The sequence below is a fragment of the Haliotis asinina genome, chromosome 10, assembly GCF_037392515.1.
Source record: "Haliotis asinina isolate JCU_RB_2024 chromosome 10, JCU_Hal_asi_v2, whole genome shotgun sequence".
NCBI classification, from domain to species: Eukaryota; Metazoa; Mollusca; class Gastropoda; order Lepetellida; family Haliotidae; genus Haliotis; species Haliotis asinina.
In genome coordinates this window covers 31,955,041-31,968,294 of record NC_090289.1, presented here as the reverse complement: position 1 = coordinate 31,968,294, position 13,254 = coordinate 31,955,041, and the positions used below count along the sequence as shown (strand labels likewise).

Sequence of the window (13,254 nt, the reverse complement as noted above, 5' to 3'; positions counted from 1 at the left end):
CAGTAGTGTAATGTTTCCAGTTTTTATTCAAACCTACAAATGGTTTGTGGGTATCAGTTTCAGGAGTATGAATTACATACAATATAGTTCGAGATGGGATGGATGTGACGGGTGAGTGTCACATGCCCGAGTAACTCATGTTTTAAGGAACTTATAATTAACGGCTCAGAATGACATAGGGTGGGGACCTTGGTGGGTATGGGGTAGGAACCTTGGTGGGATGAGGACCTTGGTGGGGTGGGGCTTGGTGGGGTGGAGACCTTGGCGGGTTGGGGACCTTGGTGGGGTGGAGTGGAGACCTTGATGGGTTTGGGGGTGGGGTGGGGTGGGGTGGGGGAGCTGGCCTTCGAATATGAAATGGCCTACGTAAATTCTTCGGCACATCCGGGGTTCTATACAAATGCAAAATTAGTATTACAGAGTATTCCAACTGAGTAAATTGGTGCTCATTCTGTTGATCACAGGATTGTCTGGTCCAGACTCGATTATTTACAAACTCAATGCTGAACGCGGCTTTAAACAACAAATCTACCACGAGGACAAAGAACATGCGATTCTTTCATATTATTGTTGTTAGTCTTTCACGCCGAGACATCGTATTGATATTTACTGTAATGCGAATGGACATAGCCCCGGTTTGCTGCTACAGAGTAGCATCATGACAGACTCGCGTATAGCCGAGCTTTCAAATAACAGTGTTGAAAACGTTATGGCTTTTCTCCCTTGTCAAAGTTATCAGGTTTCCTAAAAATGCGAAAGGGAAGTATTATTTATCCAAATACATGTAGTGCTTTTTTGCATGCTATGATAGTTTCTACGTTGAATGGAGCTTCCAGTGTCCCTTGCCGCGATATTGCTGGAACATTGCTAAAGGCGGCGTAAAACCAGACTCACTCACTCAGAAAGTGATGTTTCATAGAGCCCGAACATGACACCTACCGTGAAATTACCCCCTACCCTCGATGAAATATTGTCAGGTCGTCGTCTTCAGTTGTCTCCCCTTGCTCTATTTGTTATTCATGACCCGGAGATTTCGACTCCATGGCAGTTCTGTGTTCGATCAGATTCCTGATTCTCTTGACCCTGTTCCAAACTGTGTTTATGATAAAAATACCTCAAAGCCATTTACATATTCTACAAAATATATCTGCAGGGTCATGTGTCTGATTTGAATATACCATGAACCTGATCTCAAAAAGTAATAATGGTAGGTGTTCCTAAAACGGTATCCTGTGGCCATCATCAGAGACACATACTAAGCATAGCAAAATATACGAGCACACTCGGCGCAAGTCGAAACAGGAACACATGTAATGTCCTTCAGATATCTACAACGAAACGATTTAATTGTTTCATGAACAACACAAGATGTCCATTTGTGTTCTGATGTGACAGTGACTTTCTATAACAGGCTCCATTTGTGTCGGCACTTTACTGGCTTCATTATAGGCACACGGTAGGGACTTGTCAGTCACCTAAGGTGTAAGCTTCTATGAAAGCCTGACTGAGCACCTTTTTTCTACTTCTTGTAGACTTCGTAATTTCGTTACGTTTTCTTAACTAAAAACGTTTTTTGTTACATCGGTTTTTTTATTCATTTTCACTGTCACTGGAAACAACAAGAACAACTAGAAACACACAGACTGATTGTTATCATATATCTTTATTTGTTCTTTATTGATATCCGTGTGTGTTCACAGTAGTTATGGGACTACTGAACAGATATGGTACCCTTGCAACAACAACTACGGCGTCTCATTAGTTTGGGTGTTGTCACGGTCGTCTACACAAGGGGCAGGGTTGCATCCGTGGCCACTCCGCACATGTTGCCATCGTTACGTGCTAAGAGCATGTATCCTTCCTCGCCCCAACTGGTACCCCAACTGGAAGATATATATGATGACCTCAAATGTTTTTTTTCTGATAGTGCAGTTTTACTTAATGCATGATATTGATTTACCACTCGTCTGTTATTACTTACAAAGGGAGATCAGGGTAGCCCAGTGGTCTAGTTGGGTCCCCTGAGCACGCCATGATTGGGTGGTCATCGGTTCGAATCCTGGTTCGCCTTGATTGTCTTTCTAGTATTTGTTAATATTATCCTCTTCCTGGTTGAAAATCCCTGTTAAAATTCGCTTTCAGACACCTACGCTTGTCGTAAAAGGCAACATACTGGATCGGGTCAGGCCCGCTAACTTGGTTGCAACATGTCATCGTATCACACTTGCGTAGATTGGCGCTCATGCTGTTGATCATTGGACTTTCCGGTCTAGACTCGATTGTTTACAGACCGCCATAATATACCTGGAAAATGCCTGAGTGCGGCGTTAACCAACAATCAGGCAAACGTAATGCCTTCGGACATGCCACTTACCTGAGGTTTCCATCCCAACATTTTATCTGCTTCGTTCACAAATCAATCCATTCGATCATCTTCCTGATTTGCACTTTAAACCAGAGCTGCAAGAGCTAGCAAACGACACAAGTGTTTACCTGTTCTTTAGCAGCCAGTAGTCTTTATTATCCTGTATGCCGTAGCCAACGACAGTCACAGCGTGGTCGAGGCCGCTGCTGGTGCATTCAGGGGAGCTGTAGACACCGCTCTTGTACAGCATTAAAGTTAATGGTGAAGAGTCCAAGCCTGTAGAGATGGGCCCTTCCAAGGCCACTGCGCTCTTCAAGGCATCCTCAGACTCGGATATAACAGCAGCAAAACCTATATCAGTAGCACCAACATTTTCTCGTTTGAACTTGCAAGGTCCTTGCTGTTCAAGAAGAAAGAAGTGTATTAGACATGCCAGGGCCCCGTTTCATAATACTGTCGTAGCGTTATGTAAACCTAGAGTAGAGGTCAAGACAGTGATAGCGTTACGACAGGGTTGTGAAACGGGGCTCAGTTCGAAAACATGATGTTAAAATCCGTGGTAACCTGTCAAGAGCCAGCTGTAACGAAATGACCTTAGGGTTAAGACCTTAGGGTAACTCCCACGCTTATAGTCTATGACCCAACATACTGTTTGGCTTTGTGCAAGTACACCCAGTCCTGTGGTGAAATGTGTAGGGCACAATGGAAATGATTTGCACTGACTTTTTATTGCAAGAATAAAGTAAAGGTGTTTGACGTGATGCCAGTTTGGCTTATAATCTACCAGGAGGAACTCAACGTTCACGCCGACGTGCACAACATCATATTTCCTTGTACCGACTTGACACGTGCAATATTTCTACCTTGCAACCTGCTCTCCCTCTGAAACATTTGTACATTTGAACACTTTGTGAATTCCAGCTCACCTCGGCAACGTATGGGTAGGACTCCTCTGTGTCGATGCCATCATTCTGACGAATGTAATCGTATGCCAATGCCATGTGCCCTCCTTCACATCCAAGGTTACCTTCAGTAATTAAGAGAGTGCATCAATGAATGGAATCATTCATTTATTGCTTATCACTTAAGACGTTTATGACATAGGTTTCTCTGCTTACTTTCAATGGGTACATTTTGTCCTTGTCTTTTGAACATTAGTACATGTTATGAAGTTTTACACAAAACTATAGTTGCAGTACACTATCGCAAAAGAATCACTCACTGATGGGAATCGGAATGCCCACAATTTTCACGGGCTATAAAATGTGATTACTTTCTGACAATTTTTATTCCTTGAATATTACACCATTCCTTGACATAATTCATTGAATATTTCTGCCACCTTTCATTCCAAGAATATTAGACCAGGATCTACTCTACGTACAACGAGGTTCTCCTCTGACAACTACCAATCATGATGCTGTCGATCAGGCTCTTTTATGGCAGGTACTGCTCTTGGAATAGTTACATAAGCTTTGTTCCCAAACGTACCATTTCTGGAACAGTCGACCAGGTTCTGCTCTGACAGAGACACTAGTTGTCCCGTCTTCCGGAAGTGCTGTCCTTCAAGAGAAGCGGCGGCAGCAAACGCCCAGCACGCTCCACATGCCGCCTGCATACACAGATTACAAAAACACCCCTTGAAGACAGTTTAATACCGTTATATTGAACATTAAAGTGTCTAACTTACTGTTGTCTAGTAGTAAATGCTTTCACTCTTTCATTTCTCTCAACATTTTCGGTTATAACTCCAGGCGTACGTATATTTATTTGCTTCAACTTCGACATAGCGGTGTTTAACAGACATTTCTGTCGGTCTTTTCTCCAAGTCACCCTACATTCTTGAAGATCCGGGTTAGAACTGATCTTCAGCAACCAATGCTTGTCGTAAGAGGCGACTGTCGGGATCGCGTGGTCAGGCTCGCTGACTTGTTGCCGCATGTCATTGGTTCCCTGTTGCGTACACCGACGCTCATGCTGGAACATTGCTGAGTGAGGCGTAAAACCTAGCTCTCTTACTCAAGGCAAATTGCGAGTTTATGGCACAGTAGACAGTGATATTCGTGTGAAAAAAAACGATCCGAAAATATGTAAATAAGTCCCTAAACAGGAGTTGCTGTTACATTCATGTACTATCTGCCTGATAACGGTGCCCAATACCCTTAGACACGTGTTTCCCGCGTTGTTGGACGTAATGCGGAGGGAAAAGCTGTAGTCATTCGGCACAATAATAAACATTGTACAGTTCACTCAGCCATGGTAATCATATGCGGTTTCGAGAGGGACTGCATTCAGTAAACTGCATCTTCATAATGGATTTTCATAAAGTTGACCGTGCACTTCCATGATCTGCCAAGGGGCGGTGGTGTGGCCGTGTGGTCAAAGCGGTCGCTCTTCACGCCGAAGACCCAGGTTCGATTCCTCACATGGGTGCAATGTGTGAAGCCCATTTCTGGTGTGCACCGTCTTGATATTGCTGAATATTGCCAGAAACGTCGTAAAACCATATTCGCAATAATGTAGTAATGACGTACCACATAGTATTTGTTCGCAAAGCCTGAGCAACTGTGACATACGTCCAAGGTGTTTGCTCTGTGAACATCCTGACTGACCTGATCCTTGACGTTCGTGACGTATCCGTCCTTCCGCCAGTCCACTGTGTCCGGCAGGTCCGAAGTACTGACATTCAGGACAAGCGGCTGCTGACCACCTTGACTCTTGAACCTTTCATAACCGGTCATCAGCTGTTGAAACTCTTCAAGAGACTGCAACAAATAACACAGTAACTCACAGAGGAGGAGAAGAAGCAGCCGACTACCAAACAACAGTATGTGAAGCGCTTTTCTAGTGTCCGCCGTCGTGATATTGTTGTAATATTGCTGAAAGCGGCGTGCATCGAAACATAGAAATATTTTGCACTTGTTGATGGACTGCATGCCAATGACAACATTAGATCCTCACTCATATCACGAATCTTACCATGTCGGCATATTTGTTTTGTCCCAGTCTGTAGGTGTGCAGTCCAAGGTCTGCCTCCAGGTTGTGACGTTCTATCACACCAACATTATTTTCCCAAATGGCCCGTCTGAAACAAACACACGCACGCACACACTATACACAGCAACTTGGAACACATATACAAGTACTCATATATACTCATAGCTACTTGGGACGAACATACACACAGCATTTGGACACCTACGCACATACTTACACAACACGTGATGCTCCGAAACACGTTTACGGTGATATGATGCCAAAAGCAGATAATTTTTCACAACGTATTGTGAAACTTAACTTTTTTGACAATATTATCGTAAGATCTCACCTGTCCACTTCTTCGTTGTGCTTGTAAACTTTCTGGTACTGTGATTTAAAGCGTTCCCATTCTTGGTCCAGCTCAATCCGCGAACAGTGAATGGAAACAATGAGAATGAGTACCACACCAAAACGCAACATCTGTAAAACAACAAATATAATTGTGAACAATAAATCTTATTGTAATTATAGCAACAATGTTTTAGGTGCAAGAGATACCATGCTAGACTGGGCGTAGGATCATAAAGCAAAAGATCACTGAGATCTGTGTTAATGTGAATCAGTACCATTTTAGCGTCAACGGCAGACCACATACAGCCATTGTTTGTCAGGACCTTCTTTAAAACACCGTGGCTGTTCTGCCTTGATGTCCTTTTAACCGGATTGGAAACCTATTGAGCATTTATGGGATGTCCTTGATCGACGTGTTCGTGAGCGACGTGTTCGTGAGCGACGTGTTACACCTCAAACACCTTCGACAAGTCCGTGCAGCCTTTCAGGTAGGATGGCAGAAGCTCCCACAGGGCAGTAATTAACGTCGTTGTCAGACGTGTGAAGCGAGGACATTTTGAAAAACCACCAATCTTGTGATTCATTTGTAAGCATGAATATCTTACCTTTCCATGTGCTGCAATAAATCAGTATATAATATATCATGCATGTATTGTTGTTTTCATGTTTACCAACGGTGTAAAGGAATTGTTTTAAACAGTATAAATGTGATCATTTAAAACATAGAGTAACCTTATCGACAGTAAGAGGTGAATAAATGTAAGATGTAGCGTGAGCATTCCTTTACGCCTAATCACCAACTTTGCATCTATTCGAAGCGAGTAAGGATCCGTGAAGATCCGGATTACCCACAGCAACCCAAGCTTGCCATAAAAGGCGACTCTGCTTGTCATAAGAGGCGACTAACGGGATCGGGTGGTCAGGCTTGCTGAAACATGTCATCGGTTCCCATTTGCGCAGATCGATGCTCATGATGTTGATTACTGGATTGTCTGGTCCAGGCTCGATTATTTACAGACCGCCACTATAGAGCTGGAATATTGCTGAGTGTGGCTTAAAACTGAAGTCACGCAATCACTCACTCACTCACGCGAAGCGAGTAAAATGAATAACAGATAGGTAATGTTAATATGCTCATAAATATGATTGACCTTAGCCGCACGTGGGATAATAGGAAAATAAAAGACAGGGACAATAATAAATATAAAAGAATAGCAAAGTAACAGGAATAGTTTTGAGTCAAGACATGATGTACCAGGAACTCAGGGTTATGTTTATGTAGCTAAACACTCAAAACCAACACTCCATATCCTCCAAGTGACTAACGTGTCTTCTAACTGACTGAACTTCGCTATGGACATGTGACAACACAGTGTCTGGATTATCTGCATGTACAATATGACACACTGCGTTTTAACTGACAGTTCACGACAACGTACATTGACAACACATTGCTTTCTTCCTGACAGCCCTGTAAAACGCACATATTATACTGTCTTCTTTCTGACAGCCCCGTAAGGCGCACACAACATACAACCTACTTTGTGGCAGCCTTGTAAAACACACACACACACAACATACAGCCTTCTTTCTGCTGACAGTCCTGTAAATCGTACACAACATACAGCCTTATTGCCGACAAACCTGTAAAACATACCCCTCGCACGCTGGCACCCAAGCACGCACACAACATACAACCTTCTTTCTGACAGCCCAGTAAAACACACACACACACACACACACACACACACACACACACACACACACACACACACACACACGCACGCACGCAAAACACACTGCCTTCTGCATGACAGCCCTGTAAGACACACACAACATAATGCCTTCTTTCCGACAACCCTGTAAATCGTACACAGCACACTGCCTTCATTCGGACAGCCCTGAAAATTGTACGCAACATACAAACTTGTTCCCGACAGTCCTGTAAATCGCACATGACATAAAGACTTCTATCTGCCAGCTTAACAAACGTACACATCATGCTGCTTTTTGACAGCCCTGTAAATCGTACACAGCATAGAGCCTTGTTTCCGACAGTCCTGTAAATCATACACAATATAATGCCTTCTTTCTTACAGCCGGGTAAATCGTACACAACACAGTCTCTTCTTTCAGACAGCCTGGCAAATGTACGCATCATAATGCTTTCTTTCTGATAGTTCCATTTACTCCTGCTTTTTATGACTCAGGCCAATATCGATTTGGTTTCCAAAAGAAACAACAACAACAACATCCTTAACACCATCAAAGCGATTGGCAAACCACCTATCACCTACACGTTCCATACGATTGCACGATTTAGGGGAGACATCAAGATCTCTCAAAACCCGAATCAAAGAGCATCAGACATCTGCATTCAAACTTGACTCAAAATCGAGAGAACCGAAACCCTAACAACCAACCTCAAAGACTTTAAACTCAGGAAGCTCCAAGAAGTCATCCACATCAAAAGACTGCCAAGACTGTCACATACCTCTAGCATACTATCATCTCACCAAAGATCCTCATCAATGACACTCCCTTGTGCATACATTCCCATCATTGACATCTCCCGCTTATGTATACCGTAGGCTTCACCATCCCTTTGTGTGTTTTGCAGGCGTGATTTGTTATGCTTTTATAAGCCCATTGTTGTAGTGTCTTGCTTCCAATAAACAAGTTGTTTATCCATATATTGTCATCCATCTTTCTAACTTCTAAATGTCCCTCAAAGAAGAAGTTTTGATACTGTGTTGTCAATCTTATAGGATAGGTTCTGCTCAACGAATCGCTGTCTGTAATGCAAACGCTCTGAATGGAGCACGATTTCTCAAATTGCCAGGTTCTTACTGAATTCCTTTTGAACTCTTTTAAACTGAACTCTTTGTTTCTCTCAGAGTAACATACTTTCACAGTCTAAACGTTGGCGTGATTACATCACTGTGGACTGCTTTGTCGAAGTCGTTCACGAGCGCTTAATCTCGCAAATTAATGTGTCTCACCGTGGATGTGTTTTGTCTGTTTTGACCATGTGAGATATGCTTGGGATTAAAGGGATGCCACTGTCGTGTTATTATAGAGCGTGTTTGTTGCAGTCTGATGTTTTCCTGTATATAACAGAGATAACAAGAACGACGTACATCATTTCAACGTTGAGACATCCTGTTCGACGTAGATGACGCGGTTGTCTTTATAGGATTCATATTAACCTTTAAACATATCTTTATTTGCTCCACGTGGCAATATACGTCCGTTTTCACCTGACGCCGAAGTGACTTCAGCTTGGATATACTCTTCTTAATGGATATTTATTCATTCACATTAAGTGTGTTATTGTCATGCCTGGTGGGTGGAAATTACACATTCCTTCAACGACCATAAGATTGTAATTAACCATCATTAAACGTTGAGGTTGCCATCCTGCAATACCTGCGTTTCTACCTACACACACAGCAGAGAAAGCTATATGTATAAATGAGACTGGTATGGGGGAAAAGATAAATACAGATGACTAAACAAATGTATGTCAGACACCATGTATCTTGCAGCATGTGGTTTTAAAACGTGTCAAAGAAACAAAAGTGAGTTGTAAGATGTATGGTACATTACAGGCAAAAGCAAAGCAATCTGTTTCTTACACCATGATTAGCACCGAATCGACATAGACCCGTAAAGATTTGGGTTAGAACTGGTCTTCAGGAGCTCTCACTTATCGTAAGAGGCGACTGACAGGATCGGCGGTCAAGCTCGATATCCCAATTGTGTATACCGATGCTCATGTCGTTGATCACGGGATCGTTTGGTCCAGACTCGATTATTTACACACAGCCGCCGTAGTACCATATATGGTGCGGCGTCAACCAACCAACCGAATCCACGCATACTTTTGTCCATTCCCATGCATAACACAACGGTCATTTGGACACTGCCTACTGCTTTTTACTCATACCTGATGCGTTCCTGCCCAGAAAGGTTTCATACCTGTCGATAATCACAGCACAAATGATAAGGAACACCATATAAAACGTATGAACTGCCAATACCACTCTAAAACCTGCACAGTTACGACACAGACGTAGGTTCGTGTGATCGAAGCACGTCCAACTTTTCAATGAATGATAATAAGGCAAGTAGAGGTGACCATGCTTAATGGATGTTCAACTTCAGAATCTGCATTTCACAAGAATTTACACCGAAACGTCGCCGTTGTGAATCTAAAGAAGCTGATCATCCAAAATGTTTTGTCATCCATATGTCACAAACTTCTAGAATGCCACTGAAGCCAAAAATAATTAGGAAAGTTGTCCCTCAGAATCTAACCTTAGATCATGACCAGTAGTTCAGAGTGCCCAATCATGTTCCAGGAATTCGATGTCTGTATGTTTAACGACAGTGATCTCCCATTGGTTTCTCACTTACTGGTGTATATTAAATTCCATGACACCTGATATGTACGTACTCCATATGTAGACATGTAGTAAATCCCAGGGATTCGTAAACCTGCGATGCACAAATTCAGTTATATATTAAGGATAGGGTGGTTTTCTGGTTCTGCGATATTCTATTTGTTTTTAACAGTCCTTTCACGAAGAGTGTGGGTTTATATATTTGTCATCTATTTAAAACTTGTTATAGTCACGATATGACTGAAATGTTACCGATGTGACTTTAAATTTGAACTCATCCACGCAAAAAGTAGGGATCGTCATCCCACAAAACTATAATATTGGACAGCATTATATCTACAAAAAGACAATATTATACTGCATAAGGGCCATATTACAGAATAACGCTATACATACATAAAGGCCATATTTTAGAATAATATCATACCTACACAATGGCAGTATATTATAGAATCTACATAAGTTCACAGATTATCGTATTAAGTATAACGTTATGGGTTAAAGCGAAGCTCTTCGTCCTCGTTAGGATCATAACAATCTCTCTTAAACAAGTTTATTCCGAGGCGATCAAAGTAAACTAAAATGTGTCATGAGTCACTGAAGGTGTTAACGTAGAACTTACAGACTCTACCAAGGTAGTTGCGTGTATAAGGGACAGTGCATTGCACCTTAAACTTACTCGGCTGTGGCTATCTCAAATATTTGCTACAGTCAGGCTCGCTGGTTCTAACTGAACTAGCACGTCGCAGATAAATCACCAAATGTTCTTCATCAACAATAAGTCCTCCTAAAACAATATATCCTTCTAAATTCCTAGCTGGTGTGGCAGGAGTTCGAATCCCATCACAGGACGTTTCCAGTAATGGATCAGATCTGGCGTAATTTGTAAAACATTTTCTGTAGCACGAATGTATGATACAGTCAGACACACTATTTTGTTTTAATTAATGAGCCTTCAAACATTGCACAGTGTAATTTAAAACAACGCACAGTTTCTCAATATGTCTTTCACATCGTATCAAGCTGTAACCATTCATTTGAATAATACAACAGACAGGTGTCTAGAGTACCCGTCAGCATGCTACCAGTAAATCGTTCTCAGGCTGAAAACTCTGTGTACCGCAAACATTCAAAGGCATTTACCGTTACAACTTACCGTTACAAGCGTCATGTATCAGAGATAGGCCGTGGGTGGATGAAGAGGCTTATATAACATTGTAACGTCGTTATGGGATGGGGAGAACCTAGGTCACGTGTCTTGATAAGAGACTTGATCCACAGTTTAAATGAATGATACTTGTGAACAACCCTGTTTACTCTTTAAAGCCTCTGCTGTGCAACATAGTATTTCCTCTTTTTGAAACGTTTTTAGTAACGTTGCACTTAATTTATTCCAAAACACTTACCTGTGAGTCGATCTTAAAAACAGCACTAATGCCACGATCTGTAAAGATGAGGCCTTTGATAAACATGAGCTGACAATCTGCATCCACCTATAACGCAACTGAATCAACTCTTGAACTAGATTCAGCGATAGCTCCATTGACTTGTGATTTCAACTTTTTTACATCGCTGTTTTCATTGCATTCAGATAACTTTGCTGTCATTAAGAAAGGGAAACGATAGGTGGAGCACGCAAAACTCTGGTATCAATAATTCTACCTTGACTTCAGTAAATGCTTGATTGTGATTGGTTAATCAAAGTAATATAATCACGTTATATACCTCTGATTTTCCGACACAGTATGTTTATGTCCTAGTTACTCACTCTTGTTAACGTTCTTAACACTGCCCGTCTAATTTTACATTTTACAGTTTGTGGGGACTGTGACGAAGTGTCACTGTGCAACAATGCCGTCAGGAGTCTGTGTATCATCGTGCTTTAGACTGACATTAACAGTGCCTTATTGCCAGAACATTTATTACACAAGGAAGTTCTTGGTATTGTACCAGGATGCGTAGTTGGATTACACTAGAAAAGTCATCAATCACAGTTGATGGCTTCTTACGTATCCGTAAATGAAGTTCAAATGAATAGACGCAAAAGCGTCATGATGAAATTCGTGTTGTGGAAACCCGACATGGAAACGCAGGCAGCTTTGAATGTAGCGGATGTGCAGGGTTTACATACACACAACCTAAACATGTAAATCTGGTACATATTTCGGCAAGAACTGTTCAAGTGGCAACCAGGATATGTCAAACAAAGAACTACTGACAATCTGAAATGAATTTCTTTTTTCAGCTCCACAGTGCAATTCTTCTCCGTACGAGCACACCCATGCGCCAGTCACTTAGCAAAATGCTCAACAAAGACATGACAAGTGGATGTGCACATTTTTCTCAAGCAAACACAGTTGCCCGAGGTGCGGCAATTGACTATGCTGTTGTGCTTGTATTTTTAAACATTATTGCATGTGCATTTTCAAAACTTGTACGAGCTTGTACAATCCCTTCTTTCTTGGCATCAAAACAATGCCATCGAGTTCCGGAGAATATAAAATGTCATCATCACTTAGCCATTTGTGGAGAAAATGCAGATTAGTTGGATAGAGAAAATTATCAGACACTGAAATTATTGAATACTGAACACACAATTCTTATTATATTTATTATTTATTCGAGATGTGCAAATATATACTTTATATATAACGAATGTGGCTTGTTTTCTAAACCAAATGTTAAATACAGACGACTTCTTTTAGATAGTTAGCTAGCTAAAATATCTGGTAACACGTAACCAGAAATCTCGAAAATGATTTCATCCTCAAAATAAAACGTCAATCACAGTAAAGATCTGGATATACCTGCATATGTTTGATTGTCATATTGTGAAATCAATCATTTTTCAGTCATTTCAGGCAATTTCACTCAATAACTAAATCTATAAAGGCGGATCACAATTTCACTTGGCTTTGAAGCATTCACACCTGCTTGTTTGATACTTCCTGAGCAGCCACGTCTCACACAAAAACCCCGTCCACCACAAACAGATGACAAAGAAATCCTGATAGGATTCAACGTCTACCAAGATAACTTTATGTTCACTTCTATGTTTCTTTATTTCAGCAAGGGTGTTCAAATAGCCTTCTGTTCGAATCACTCGTGCACCACACTGAACATTCAGATTTCATGGTAATGCCTCAAATGGTG

The 13,254-nt window shown here is 41.5% G+C and overlaps 1 protein-coding gene across 5 annotated transcripts; it reads right to left on the bottom strand.

Moving 5' to 3' along the window:
* Window positions 1-1,644: 1,644 nt before the first annotated feature.
* Window positions 1,645-11,619, bottom strand: LOC137298077 (cathepsin L2-like). Of its 5 annotated transcripts, none has more exons than XM_067830138.1 (8): window positions 11,508-11,619; window positions 5,694-5,824; window positions 5,345-5,450; window positions 4,978-5,130; window positions 3,857-3,977; window positions 3,292-3,392; window positions 2,494-2,765; window positions 1,645-1,883 (listed from the first exon to the last, which is right to left on the bottom strand). In XM_067830138.1, exons 1-8 carry the CDS (start codon window positions 11,571-11,573, stop codon window positions 1,784-1,786), a joined length of 1,050 nt encoding a protein of 349 aa, XP_067686239.1. In that variant the 5' UTR covers window positions 11,574-11,619; the 3' UTR covers window positions 1,645-1,783. The 5 variants fall into 5 exon arrangements, with proteins under 5 accessions (XP_067686239.1, XP_067686240.1, XP_067686241.1 ...); XM_067830139.1 differs by lacking the exon at window positions 11,508-11,619 and adding an exon at window positions 11,258-11,432; XM_067830140.1 differs by lacking the exon at window positions 11,508-11,619 and adding an exon at window positions 8,603-8,720.
* Between the last annotated feature and the right edge of the window lie 1,635 nt (window positions 11,620-13,254).